The sequence below is a fragment of the Ranitomeya variabilis genome, chromosome 3 (genome assembly GCF_051348905.1).
Source record: "Ranitomeya variabilis isolate aRanVar5 chromosome 3, aRanVar5.hap1, whole genome shotgun sequence".
Taxonomy (NCBI): Eukaryota; Metazoa; Chordata; class Amphibia; order Anura; family Dendrobatidae; genus Ranitomeya; species Ranitomeya variabilis.
The window spans coordinates 125,605,418-125,620,038 of record NC_135234.1 but is presented as its reverse complement, the minus strand read 5'-3'; the positions used below and the strand labels follow the sequence as shown (position 1 = coordinate 125,620,038).

Genomic DNA, 14,621 nt, shown 5'->3' with positions numbered 1-14,621 from the left:
GGATTGTTAATGCAACCCTCTTCTCCCACTCTTGACACACTGATAGCAACACCGCAGAAGAAATGCTAGCACAGGCTTCCAGTATCCATTGTTTCAGATGCTGCACATCTCATATCTTCACAGCATAGATAATTGCCTTCAGATGAGCCCAAAGATAAAAGTCTAAAGGTACCGTCACACTAAACGATATCGCTAGCGATCCGTGACGTTGCAGCGTCCTGGATAGCGATATCGTTGTGTTTGACACGCAGCAGCGATCAGGATCCTGCTGTGATATCGCTGGTCGTTGATTAAAGTTCAGAACTTTATTTGGTTGTCAGATCGCCGTGTATCGTTGTGTTTGACAGCAAAAGCAACGATACCAGCGATGTTTTACAATGGTAACCAGGGTAAATATCGGGTTACTAAGCGCAGGGCCGCGCTTAGTAACCCGATGTTTACCCTGGTTACCAGTGTAAAATGTAAAAAAAACAAACAGTACATACTCACCTTCTGCTGTCTGTCATACGTCCCTCGCCGTGCGCTTCCTGCACTGTGAGCTCCGGCCGGCCACAAAGTGAAAGCACAGCACAGCGGTGACGTCACCGCTCTGCTGTTAGGGCCAGCACTAGTGATGGGCAGTCCGGCTCTTTTTGGTGATCCGGCTCTCATGGCTCCGCTCACCAAAAAGAGCCGGCTCTTTCGGCTCACAAAACGGCTCTTTTTGGATCCTAAATGGATCCCTATTGAATATCTGTTCAGGCGTCCGAAACTCCGCCCACCTACCGCAGAAACTCCGCCCACTTCTTAGAGCCAATGAAATTGGAGAGTGGGTGGGGTTTTGTTCAGGTGGGCGGAGTTACACATGCCGAAGCCCGGGATTTTACGCCTAGTGAGAGCCATTCAGGAATTTTTGTGGCTCTCACTGGCGTGCCAGCTCCCATCGTTCACAGCAGGAAGCCGGCTCTTTGTGTCGGCTCGTTCGCGAATGACACATCACTAGCCAGCACTCAGTCAGTGCAGGAAGCGGACGCCGGGGGACGCGAAGGTGAGTATGTAGTGTTTGTTTTTTTACATTTTACACTGGTAACCAGGGTAAACATCGGGTTACTAAGCGTGGCCCTGCGCTTAGCAACCCGATGTTTACCCTGGTTACCCGAGGACCTCGGCATCGTTGGTCGCTGGAGAGCGGTCTGTGTGACAGCTCTCCAGCGACCAAACAGCGACGCTGCAGCGATCGGCATCGTTGTCTGTATCGCTGCAGCGTCGCTTAGTGTGACGGTACCTTAAGGGGGTCAGATCGGGAGACATTGGTGGCCATTCCCACGACGACCAATCCACTTTCCAGGAAACTGTTCATGTAGAAATGCTTGGACCTGACACCCATAATGTGGTGGTGCACCATCTTGCTGGAAAAAAAATCAGGGAACGTGCCATCTTCAGTGCATAAAGAGGGCAACACATCATCATGGCCATAAATGGCCCACCCTGTTTTTATAAATCAAGTTCTTGTGCTAAATATTTTTTAAAACATTTTTGCCACTTTTTTCATATTATGATTTTAATTAAAAAAAACAAAATTAGTATTCTTGGAATTTTCATAATGTCCACTAGAAGTTTTTTTAGACTCACACGTCCTGCTATACAAGGAAACAACAGATGGACATTAGCCACAATGTACAGGCTCTGACCCTATCTTTTGTATTAAAGCATTTAATGAGCATGTGCAAAAGTCACTATGAAGGGGACAAAAATCAGCTGTGATATTGCCTATTGTGATTGGTGGAATCTTTGATATCAGTTGTGTATAGAGGTGTCACTTGTCATTGCAATTCTGCCTCTGCTGATACGGAACCTTTCTGACAACCTGCAATGCAAGAAAGTATGAGTCTACAAAAAGCCCTGTGGCTACTATGAAAATTAGAAGCAGAGTAGGCAGCAATGGGAGAGGATAACTGCATCTACAGAGGTGTTTGTAATAAGACATTGCTCAGTTCTGTTGTACTTTCCCTACCCACACTAACTGCTGTGAGATGAAAGCTTAAGAAGTGTTAGTAAACATTAATCTCTACACTCCTGGATACCGGAGAAGACAGCGATTGGTGAGTATATTAACATGATGACACTACACTGCACTAACATCTACACAGGTTTAAGAAAAAAAGTTAATGGGAGTGCTTCTATAAGTGTGCCACAATACACAGTATCTCCAACTGTATTCAGAAACGTTGTGGAAATCAGTATGTAGAAAGTGATATAGTATCTACAAGAGTCAGGTAGTAAAAACATTGCATTTATTGAAAAATACTTAAGAAGAGAATGAGCGAGTTTAAAAAAAGTCAAACATATACGAGACACTGGGCCTAAACCTTTCCAACCCATACTGGATTCTTAATCATTATGATTAAGAGCCTTGTGTACGTTCAAAACTCATGGGCCCGATGTCTCCTACATATTCATGATAATTAATAGCCTTGTATGTATGAGTTCAAAGTGCAAAGGTAACCTTTCAGGTCGGAAAAACATTTAAACCTACAGATTCGTAAAGGGGCGATTAACCCGATATCTGCACTGAAAAGTGTGCCCTAATAGATCACATAACACCATGATATGTAAACCAGATAACTCAATTAATATCAAAACACAATCTCTCATTACATAAATCTAACTGTGTGGCTAGTTACAGAAATTATTTATGTACAAGAAAAATACACATTTAGGTAATAAGCTCCAAGTAGTACCTCCTTTATTTTCTTTATCCATTTAAAGCGCTAAATTAAAATTTAGGCTACGTTCACATTTGCGTTGCGTCAGGCGCAGCCGCGGCGACGCATGTGCCATGCACCCCTATATTTAACATGGGGGTGCATGGACATGCGTTGTGTTGCGTTTTGTGACGCATGCGTTTTTTGGGCGCAAGCGTCAGGGCGCAGAGGACGCAGCATGTTGCATTTTTTTTGCGCTAAAAAAATGAACGCATGCGTCACGTTTTGCATGCGTTTTGCGTTGCGTCGCCGACGCAGCACACAACAACGCAAATGTGAACGTAGCCTAACACAGACTGTTTTTGCTTTGGTATCAGTATAAGGAACGTACCTGTGCCTTGATCACAAGTTGTATTACAAAAATCCATTAGAACTGTAAATAAGAATTGAACAAATCCACAATTAGAAATGATAAAATTGAGAGGTACTGACAGAAGTAACATTGTACATTCTTTCTTTAAAGAGTAACCATGGTTTTAATTTTTATTTCATAAATCAATAGTACATATGAAAATAAGCAACTTTGTAATATATCTTATAAGAGAAATCTGCCTTTTTCTCTGCCAGAATCATTAATTTTCAAAATTGTCAATTCCCGGGTGAAATTGGTATCTGTAGAAGACAGGCGCTAGTGATAAGATTTTATGTAGGCAGGAGGTGGTAGAGGAGGGAGTTGCTGTGCCACAAGTTCCTCCTTCTCCCACCTTCCCTCTGCATAGAATCTTATCGGTACCAACTGCCATCTCCTACCTCACTAATTGAAGAGTCTGTCTAAACTGAATACAGATTCTACCTGGGAACTGACAATTTAAAAAAAGTTCAGTCCTAGTAGAGAAAGAAGCAGGTTTATCTGATAAGCTATATTACAAAGTTCATTGTTTTCATGTGTACTGTTGATTTATGAATTAAAAATTAAAACATCGGTTACGCTTTAAAGACATTGTCCACTAGCCCAGCTCAGTTACTGTTTTTGCCCTAAATGCTTAGGTATAATGACTAGTGTGATGAGCGACTGTGCTTGGGTAGGCGTTATCCGAGCATGCTCGAGTGTTTATCTAAGTATTGCAGGGGCTCGAATAATATGCTTCAGTTCCCGCAGCTGCATGATTTGCGGCTGTTAGACAGGCATGCAGAGATTGCCTGTTTGTTAGGCAATCCCTGCATGTGTTGCGGCTGTCTAACAGCCGCACGTCATGCAGCCTGAGGATTCGAACATCTTACTCGGGCCCTGCAATACTCAGATAACATCCGACCATGCTCCGATAAAGCTATACCCAAGCACACACGCACATCACTAATAATGACCCTAAAGTTCCCATTTACCTTTTCTGCCAGTTTCATGTTTTATACCTTCCTGCATCACTTCCTGTCCTTATATCAGTTCTGCTCTCACAGCTATTACTTTCTCTTCAGGATCCCCTGCTCACTTCTGACTACATTTGCAATAATCCCTTGTGCTGGGCTGCAAGCCAGCAGTGAGCACACCGCGGTATTCCCCCCTACATCCCTCTCACTCCTCCAGTGTAACACACAGCCCTAGCACAATCACCTGTACAGGACACAGTTACAGGGAACAGAAGTAATAGAGGTACAGAACAGTGTATGTAAACATATCTATCTATATGCCCTGATGTACACATACAGATACATGGCAGAGCCCAGCAGGGAGAAATGTGCCTGCAGCAACATGCACAGGAGCAGTGTGAGCACTGCTGAATACAGCCTCGCACACCCACGCAGCAAGCTATCGGTTTCCAGAGTTCGTCACTCAGGGAGATTTTGACATGATATCAAAAGTCAGAGGACTCTCAGCCGCAGATCCTGTCACCAAGAGAGCAGCTTAGGTTATCGAAGGATTTGAGGAAGCAAGATATTTAATAAAGTGCTTATCTTTGACAGTTCACATGAAAGGGCAGCACGGTGGCTCAGGGGATAGCACTGCAGCCTTGCAGCGCTCGAGTCTTGGGTTCTAATCCCACCTTGGACAACATCTGCAAGGAGTTTGTATGTTCTCCCCGTGTTTGCGTGGGTTTCCTCCGGGTACTCCGGTTTCCTCCCACATTCCAAAGACATACTGATAGGGAATATAGATTGTGAGCCCCATTGGGGACAGTGATGATAATGTGTGCAAAACTGTAAAGCGCTGCGGAATATGTTAGCACTATATAAAAATAAAGATTATTATTATTATTATTATTATTATATTAAAGGGATTTGTAAAGTACTGGCCAAATCCTTTAGCGAAAAGCTTACCTGATCATCCAGGAAGAGATCTGATCCTAGCCTTAGGCTTACAAATGCTTAGAATCCTATAGACTAATGCAGACGTCCATACAAATATTTCCGATCTTAGAACACAATGCTCTCTCCTGACCTGAGTATAACAGCCTCATAGAAATACATGAAGCTGCCATGCTCTGGTCGGGAGAATGTGCATTGATCGGGCTGATTTACACAACACCTACTTGAGCCCTAAGGTTGTGAGTGATGGTGATGGTGCAGGTGACTACCACATCACTATCAATGAAAATTCTGGTTGTGATTTTATTAGGTGTATCTCGTTAAAAATGTTTGTAGAATGGTTTCTATACAAAATTCATGAACATCTCCTGACGTTTGTTCATACATTATTGGCAAACACAAGGAGCAGCATGTAAGCCAGAGAATCTATGTGTGCTCATGAGTCATGTGTAATGCATACCAGTTATTGCTAGGAAAACTGGCACTACTGAACTGCTATACTCTTAGGGTACCGTCACACATTGAAATTTTCATCGCTGCGACGGCACGATTCGTGACGTCGCAGCGTCGTATAATCATCGCTCCAGCGTCGTAGACTGCGGTCACACGTTGCAATCACGGCGCTGGAGCGATGCCGAAGTCCCCGGGTAACCAGGGTAAACATCGGGTAACTAAGCGCAGGGCCGCGCTTAGTAACCCGATGTTTACCCTGGTTACCAGCGTAAACGTAAAAAAACAAACAGTACATACTCACCCGTCGGTGTCCTTCAGGTCCCTTGCCGTCTGCTTCCTGCTCTGAGTGCAGCCGTACAGTGAGAGCAGATCGCAGCACCGCTGCGCTCTGCTCTCACTTTCCGGCCGGCACTCAGAGCAGGAAGCAGACGGCAAGGGACCTGAAGGACACCGACGGGTGAGTATGTACGGTTTGTTTTTTTACGTTTACGCTTGTAACCAGGGTAAACATCGGGTTACTAAGCGCGGCCCTGCGCTTAGTTACCCGATGTTTACCCTGGTTACAAGCGAAGACATCGCTGGATCGCTGTCACACACAACGATCCAGCGATGTCAGCGGGTGATCAAGCGACAAAAGAAAGTTCCAAACGATCTGCTACGACGTACGATTCTCAGCAGGGTGTCTGATCGCAGTAGCGTGTCAGACACAGCGATATCGTAACGATATCGCTAGAACGTCACGAATCGTAACGTCGTAGCGATGGAAATTTCAATGTGTGACGGTACCCTTAGTGTTACCCTAGACAAACTTAGACAATACACCAGTACATTTCTACTAAACACTCTCCTTACTATGGGTGCTGTGCTTTTTATCCTCCTGTGTAGTAAGTTATCTTTAACGGTTTCAAACACTCCAATTAATTATTGATATATATTGATATGGTTTCAATCAGTTATAATATTCAGTATATCCTTACTATATGGAGTTTGCATAAGGTCATTGAAGTTTAAATGTCAAACCAGATGACCTATCTAGCAGAAGGTCATTTGTTGTTTAGTAACTGACCAGTTAGTTGTTATTAGTAAATGTATTTGTTGTTAGTAACTGACCAGCTACTTGTTGTCAGTAACTGACTGGTTTAAGGAGGTTTCTTCCTGGCATTCCAATGACCGTCAAAGTTTTTTTACTGAAATACATTGGACAGTATCAGATATAAAAGACAGACATGCAACAGAGAGAGGGGGACACAGGTGGAAGAGAGAGGACACAGAGAGATGGCTGATTGACTCCTACCATTTCAATGTAATGTATGACTATTGATTATGTGCTATTTTTAGTGATTGTTTATATTTATTATCTTTTATTAAGTAAATTCATTTTAGTTTATTCAATTTTCGTGTGAGCATTTATTTATTCATCACAATTCTTTGAACCGTAACAAAACACCTCAATGGAATTAACTTCTCTCATTTACACCCTCCATCATGAGACAGGGCTGAAGTGGAATACAAGTATTGTGAAATTATAGGGATGTGGACTGTCTTACCCTGTTTCTGCCCTTGAAGACAAGAGATGCGCTGTGTGAATACCATCGTGTGGTTTTATATGTGAAGAAACGTGTGTCTAATGTAACATGATAATGTATTATGCTGATGTACAGGATATAAGGTGTTAATGCATAATGTGAATATAGCATTGGGGTAAGCTTAGGACAGCATAATATATAGAATAGGTTAGCATGTAGATAGGAAATAGTTAAGGTTAGGGTTAGCCCAGTGCGTGGGCACTAGTGCTGATATGAAGGGGGGCACTTCATTGTTAGAGTAAGTTCAGGGTCAGAAAGTGAAGTGTGGAGTGGAGTTCAAGTACAGGTGTAGTGGTGGGTTGCTAGGGGTAGCATGGACCAAACGTTCAGGGGAATGGGTGGCCACATGGAGATGCCTGATGGACATTGCAACAGTGTCTGGAGCCTAGGACTCGGGCACCATGGAACGGGCCTGGTCTTCCGACACCACAAGGTTGGTGGACATGGAGTTACATTAGGGGCAGGTGGCTGGTCCCGGGTGCACTGACAGAGTGGACAACAAATCCCTAGGGCCGGTGGAGTTAGCAGGCTGGGGGTAGTCCAGAATGAATGTGTGGCACAACAGAAGAGGAGTTGTGATAAGGAGGAAGGAAGTTTGCACTGTTGTGTCGTAACCCATCTGTACCCACCTGATGAACTTGGACTGTTTTGTAAAAGTTTGACTGTTCCAAAGAACCTGATGTCCCATTAAATGTTGCGGCTCCTGAGGACGGAAGTGTGTGTGATGCACCTCACGCCCTATGACACACTAAGACACCCATTGTCTGTAAATTGCCAGAGCACAACCGGACAGCAGCTCGGTTGCGACTAATGCTCTCAAGCACTTTACAAAATTGAAAAATAATTGCCTTTAACTTTATGTGAAATCACTACTGGAAGAACCTTTCCTCTACAACAAAAGAAATTCTCTCAATAATCTGTTGGGGTTTTTTTAGTTGATCAATTTTGTGTGGAATAAGTCACAGTTTGGTTCTAAATGTTTATTTTGATTGTGCAGAAATGCATTGTACCTGATAGGATACAATACCAGCACTAAATTCCAAAATACTGTAGACACAAAGCACCAGTCGTCTGGTGTTACAGGGAAACCTATACATTTGGATTACCCTATGATGACTGCACAAGCCAGTACGCTTCAAAAAATGCAAAACAAGTAACCACTATCAGGCGGCCTGTGGAAAGAAAAAGTTCAGTTTTAAACTACTTTTCTTGCTTCTGATGTACAGCCATAGCTTTCTTACAGCTGCCACTAGTGTGAGAAAAATAGGTAATTTTACAGCTGTCATTGAGTTACTTAGAAGCGGCACCAATCCATATGTTGGAAGTTCTCCTTATTTGTGGTGGAAGAGTTTTATTGTATATTGAAATCCAATCACTATGAGAATGGAAGTAAGTGGGTTCTTCACCACTAAACTTAATTTGTCAAAAAACATATTTAACAATTTAAAGGTCCCCCAACACTGCTTCCAGTAACTGCAGTTCTGGGACCCAAGACTAGATATGTTATCAAGCCTAGTGCTGAGTAGCTGGGCATTCCCCCTCACTTAGACATACCACCCATTCCTCCAACCAGCTTTACTCAGTATCCTGCCCTTTCTCCCAGCCATGTCCTCTCCTTTTGCATAACGTCACTCACTCCTCCTACCAGCCCCATCAATCTGGCTATACAAGCAGTACAATTATGTAATATACCGCTCATACCTCCCACCAGGAACATCTTATGCCTCTCATTTATTCCACCACTACTTAAGCTCTGGATCAATCTGAACCGTGCTCATGAATGCAGTTTATTTTGAGGCAAGGCATCTTCTGCCTTGTGCGTGGAGAACTAGAGAATGGCGACATATTACATTAGGTTTCCTTCCCCCATGCTGCTTTGATTGTGGTATTATTCATATGTCATGAGAAAAACCCTTTAGTTTCCATGAAAACCTCAGAGAACATTTGTCAGAAATTTTAGTGGAGTGAAGATTTCCTCATTTGGTGTTTTTCTATGGGTCTCCATGATTTCTGTGCATATGTTCTTTATTGCATCTTCAATTAGGACATGTGCTTTTTTTGGTTACATGTTCCACTTCAGTGATAAAACAACTTACAGTTATATGCATCGGTGTCATTCAAGGAGCAATTCACACTTCCTAAAATGATAGAATATTGGAACAGTTTTAATGAAAGTCACATACAACATGTCATAAAACATTGCTACAGACACAGTAGATGTATGGATCAGACGGAATACTTGGCCTAGATTCATCTTAAAGGGAATCTGTCACCTCACTTTGGTATATAAGCTTCGGCCACCGGCATCAGGGGCTTATCTACAGCATTCTGTAATGCTGTAGATAAGCCCCCGATGTATCCTGAAAGATAAGAAAAACAAGTTAGATTATACTCACCTAGGGGCGGTCGGGGTCCGATGGGCGTAGCGGTCCGGCGCCTCCCATCTTCATACGATGTTGTCCTCTTCCTTGCTGCTGTCACGGCTCCTGCGCAGGCATACTTTATCTGCTCTGTTGAGCACAGAGCAAAGTACTGCAGTGCGCAGGCCCCGGGAAAGGTCAGAGAGGCCCAGCGCCTGTGCACTGCAGTACTTTACGCTGCCCTCAACAGGGCAAATCAGTACACCTGCGCAGGAGCCGCGACAGAAGCAAGGAAGAGGAATACATTGTATGAAGATGGGAGGCGCTGGACCCAGACCTTCTTTCAGGTTACATCAGGGGCTTAGCTACAGCATTACAGAATGATGGCGGTGGCCGCAGATTATAGAGCCAAAATTAGGTGACAGATTCCCTTTAAGATTTTAAGACTCTGATATACTAAATATGTTTTCTTCTCTGTGACATCTCAGTGGTCAGGAGCTTCTAACAGCTACTGTACTCTTAAGATAAAGGTTAGAAGATAATAATTGAGTTATTTTTTAGGCTACGTTCACACAATGAGTATTTGGTAAGTTTTTGATGTTGCACATTTTATGCAGCATTTCTGCACCTACTGTATTTGATAAATAAGGTTCCTTCCAATATTTTCATTACGTTTTTGAGTGCGATTTTTTACATGAGGTTTTACCACATTTTTTCAGCTGAGGTTTTTGTCTCTTTTTGGCCAGTGGTGCTTTAAATAAAACTGCTTCGTTTTTAATACTTCATGTTATTTAACTTTGATAAAAACTCTATTGGTAAAATCATGTGCAGATTACATGCAATTTTAGTGTGTTTCCGCAGCAGAAACGCATTAAAAACACATATTCATTTTTAGCCCCTTTATGACTGGAGGTATTTTCGTTTATTCGCTTTAATTTTTTGCTTCCGTTCTTCCTAGAGCCATATCTTTTTTATATTTAGTGTTAAAATGGTCATGTGAGGGCTTGTTTTTTGCGGGACAAGTTGTACTTTTGAATGACACCATTGGTTTTTAACGTGTACTGGAAAATGGGAAAAAAATTCCAAGTGCAGTGAAAAAATATGCAATCCCACACTTGTTTTTTACTACCAAGTTCACTAAATGCTAAAACTGACCTCCCATTATGATTCTCCAGGTCACGGAGTTCATAGACACCAACATGTCTAAGTTCTTTTTTATTTAAGTGGTGAAAAAAATTCCAGAATTTAAAAAAAAAAAAAAAATCTCGTGATCTCGGGTTGGGTGAGGGCTTATTTTTTTGATTGCCTAACTGATATTTCAAATTATCCAATTTTGATGCAGATATGATCTTTTGATCGCCCGTTATTGCATTTTAATGCAATGTTGCGGCAACCAAAAAACAGTTCTGGTGTTTTTACTTTTTTTCTCGTTAAGCCGTTTAGAAATTGGGTTAATTCTTTTTTTATTGATAGATCGAGGGATTCTGAAAGCGGCGATACCAAATATGTGTATGTTTGATTTTTTTTATTGGGGGTGATTTTAACTTTTATATTTTTTAAATATATTTTAAAACTTTTTTTTACTTTTGGCATGCTTCAATAGCCTCCATGGAAGACTAGAAGCTGCCATAACCCGATCAGCTCTGCTACATACAGGCGATGATCAGATCGCCTGTATGCAGCAGAATTGCTGACATGCTATGAGAGCTGACCACCGGGTGGCGCTCATGGCAATCCAGGAGTGACGACCATAGAGGTCTGCAGGAGACCTCTGTTTGTCATGCCAACCCCTTGGTGACCCGTGATCACATGACGGGGGTCACCGATGGGCGGATTTCCGGCGTGATTGCTGGAAACACATGTTAAATGCCACTGTCAGAGTTTGACAGCGGCATTTAACGGTTTAATAGCCGCAGATGGATCGCGATTCCACCCACATGTCAGCTGTTCAAAACAGCTGACATGTGCTGGGAAAGATGTGGGCTCACCGTCGGAGCCCACATCAAAGGGAGCGAGTCCGATATTGGCGTATTATTATGCCCAATGTCATAAAGGGGTTAAAGGCAGTGGATTTTCCTCATCTCCTTCATGTTTGTGGAGAAAATCCACAAATAAAAGACATATACAAGTGAAATTTTGAGGATTTAAAAAAAAAAAAAAAAAAAAGCTCTTCAGGTTTGTTTCCACAGTGTAAAAGTAAAAAAGCATAGTGGGCACGAGATTTCTATAAATTCCATTCACTTTGCTGCAGCAGTAAGATGATGGCTTTTTTGCTCAGCAAAAATATGCAGCATCAACTCATTGTGAGAACTGAGCCTAACAAAGCGGTGAATTAATGGGATACTAATATACAACTTACGGTACATACCTGCTGTCATATTTAATAAAACAGAACCGGATGGCATGGTAAATGTTTCATTGCTGAACACTAAATAAAAACAAATCACAAAATTGCATGAAATATTACATAAATACTACAACATCATATATTAGGGTTGCACATTTATTTATCAGGTGTGTATGAGGAATAACTCCATGTTATACTTAAAGACGGTAACTATTTTTCTTGGTTTAAAGATTTTTCTTAGCAACAAACAACAGTACAAGGGCCAATTCATGAGATGGCATAGTGGTCTTATTTTCCCCTCTGTATTACAGCTGTAAGTCCCGGCCAGACCACTGGTTTGTGACTATAACTAACAGCAGCATAGGCATGTATGATTGTGTTAGTTTAGGTCACTAAACCCACGGTCGGGCCAGGATATGTGACCATAGTACATGGTAGCGGTATGGTCTTGTAAAGTACGGTAGCTCTTAGTGTCTGTAAGAACTGGCCAGCATCAATCTTTATTTTCCTATAGCATAACTTATTAACCCCTTAATGACCGCCAATACGTCTTTTAACTGACCTGACATATAAGGGAATAGCATCCCCATACAGGTGACAATCCAGCATCTGTCGGCAGTACACTATAGCTGACAACTTGCTGTATCAGCCATGATCACTGTTTGCACCATCCAAATCTGTTTAACCCCTTAGATGCTGCTGTCAGTAGTGACTACATCATTATAAATGGTTAACAGAGTGTGGGGGCTTCCTCTTTATCCAAATTGGTGCCCTCAGATCATGATTGTGTGGTCCTGATGTTTGCCATGTCAGTACATGACCAAATAGCGGCCTTACAGTCTGACTGCTGTAGTAATCTGTTCAGAAGTTAGAGGCATTTAGGTGGTAAAAATAGACATTTTCATTTCTGTCATGCCACTCTGCATTAATTCCTGTAAAGCACCTGAATGGTTAACAAACTAACTGACTGCGGTTTTCAATATGTCAGGGGTGCTGTTTTTAAAATGGTATCACTTTTGGGGGTTTTCTAATATATAGGACCCCTAAAGTCACTTCAAACATGGATAAGTCCTTAAAAAAAGAAATTGTGTAATTTTCCTTGAAAATATGAAAAATTGATGCTACATTTTTAAACCTCATAAAATGCTAACAATACAAAATAACATTTTACAAATGGTGCTGATATAAAGCCGACACATGGGAAATGTTATTTATCAATGGTTCGCTGTGGTGTGACCATCTGGATCCAAGCCTGCTGTTTTCAGTTTAACCAATCAACTAATGTATATGTGGTCCCATGAAAGGATAGAAGTATCAGGCACTTGAAATTCTGTCTTCCAGAAGATAAGACGCTGCTAGATGTGTCAATAGAATCTTTCAATAGAAAGAGTAGAGTAAGCACTTATATTATTTCTATTGAACATATGCCCACTCAACTGAACACAGCGTGCATGTATGTTTGGGGGTTGGGAGAGATTGGTTTCCAACGAAAAAGAAGACAATTACAGTTAGATATGGTGTATGGGCATTTTTAGGCCCCAATTCAGGCCAGAGAAACACATTTTATATATTTTATTTGTATAGCTTAGACACCAAAAAAATATTCTGCAGTACACTGCTGACTTTCTCCAGATTACACACACTCTGGACAATGTGAGGCTCATTCATTTATCAATATGTTTTCAGATTGAGGGAGAAAATCACAGCTCCAAACGGGAAGCACACACAAACAAGAGTACATACATCTGTATGAATACTAGTGGTTGTAGCTCAACGGATAATCATAGGGTTACTCTGGTGGCAAAAAAGGCGCACAAAGGAGTCTGTGGATCAGAAAGTATGTGGAAACAATCATTGCTCCAGAGGGAACAAGTAAACCATTAATTCCTCCTTATTTGAATTGGCAATAGGCACAAAATCATTTTTATTGATCTCTTATTAAAAATTATTATAATGTTAGGAAGACTTTGGAAAAACAGTGGAGAATATTTATTCCTGGAGCATACATTAACACTCATTAGCCAAAACAAATAGTAGGTTAATTTCTCTATGCCCATGCATATACTCACAGCTAAGGGTAACCTGACCGAATATTGTCTATATACATAACACAGTGCACTAAGGCTACTTTCACACTAGCGTTGTGCACTGCACGTCGCTATGCGTCGTTTTGCAGAAAAAACGCATCCTGCAAAAGTGCTTGCAGGATGCATTTTTTCTCCATAGACTTTTATTAGCGATGCATTGCCACACGTCGCAACCGTCGTGCGTCGTGTTGCGTCGGACCGTCGCCACCAAAAAATGTTGCTTGTAACGTTTTTTGGTGCGTCGTCTGCAGCATTTCCGACCGCGCATGCGCAGCCGGAACTCCGCCCCCGCCTCCCCGCACCTCACAATGGGGCAGCGGATGCATTGGAAAACTGCATCCGCTGCCCCCGTTGTGCGGCACATTCACAGCTAGCGTCGGTACATCGCAACGTCGCATAGCGACGTGCAGTGCACGACGCTAGTGTGAAAGTAGCCTAATACACTTTCATTTTTAAGTAGTTTTGCAGCACTTGTCTACCTTACTTTGGCTATTACACCTAAACCTCCAATTGACTGGCAGGCCAATACTTCCACATTTTAATAGTTACATAGTTACATAGTTATTAAGGTTGAAGGAAGACTTTAAGTCCATCTAGTTCAACCCATAGCCTAACCTAACATGCCCTAACATGTTGATCCAGAGGAAGGCAAAAAAAACCATGTGGCAAAGAGTAAGCTCCACATTGGGGAAAAAAATTCCTTCCCGACTCCACATACGGCAGTCAGACTAGTTCCCTGGATCAACGCCCTATCAAGGAATCTAGTGTATATACCCTGTAACATTATACTTTTCCAGAAAGGC

At 42.1% G+C, this 14,621-nt stretch overlaps 1 protein-coding gene across 3 annotated transcripts in view; it reads right to left on the bottom strand.

Moving 5' to 3' along the window:
• The window catches only part of ADGRG2 (adhesion G protein-coupled receptor G2), a 225,666-nt gene that overhangs the window by 73,795 nt on the left and 137,250 nt on the right, over window positions 1-14,621 (bottom strand). For all 3 annotated transcript variants that reach the window (XM_077294653.1, XM_077294652.1, XM_077294651.1), the window contains 3 exons: window positions 11,753-11,812; window positions 9,121-9,162; window positions 3,076-3,117 (listed from right to left, as the gene is read on the bottom strand). In XM_077294653.1, the coding sequence (XP_077150768.1) occupies window positions 3,076-3,117; window positions 9,121-9,162; window positions 11,753-11,812 (144 nt within the window). The remainder of the gene's footprint in view (window positions 1-3,075; window positions 3,118-9,120; window positions 9,163-11,752; window positions 11,813-14,621) is intronic.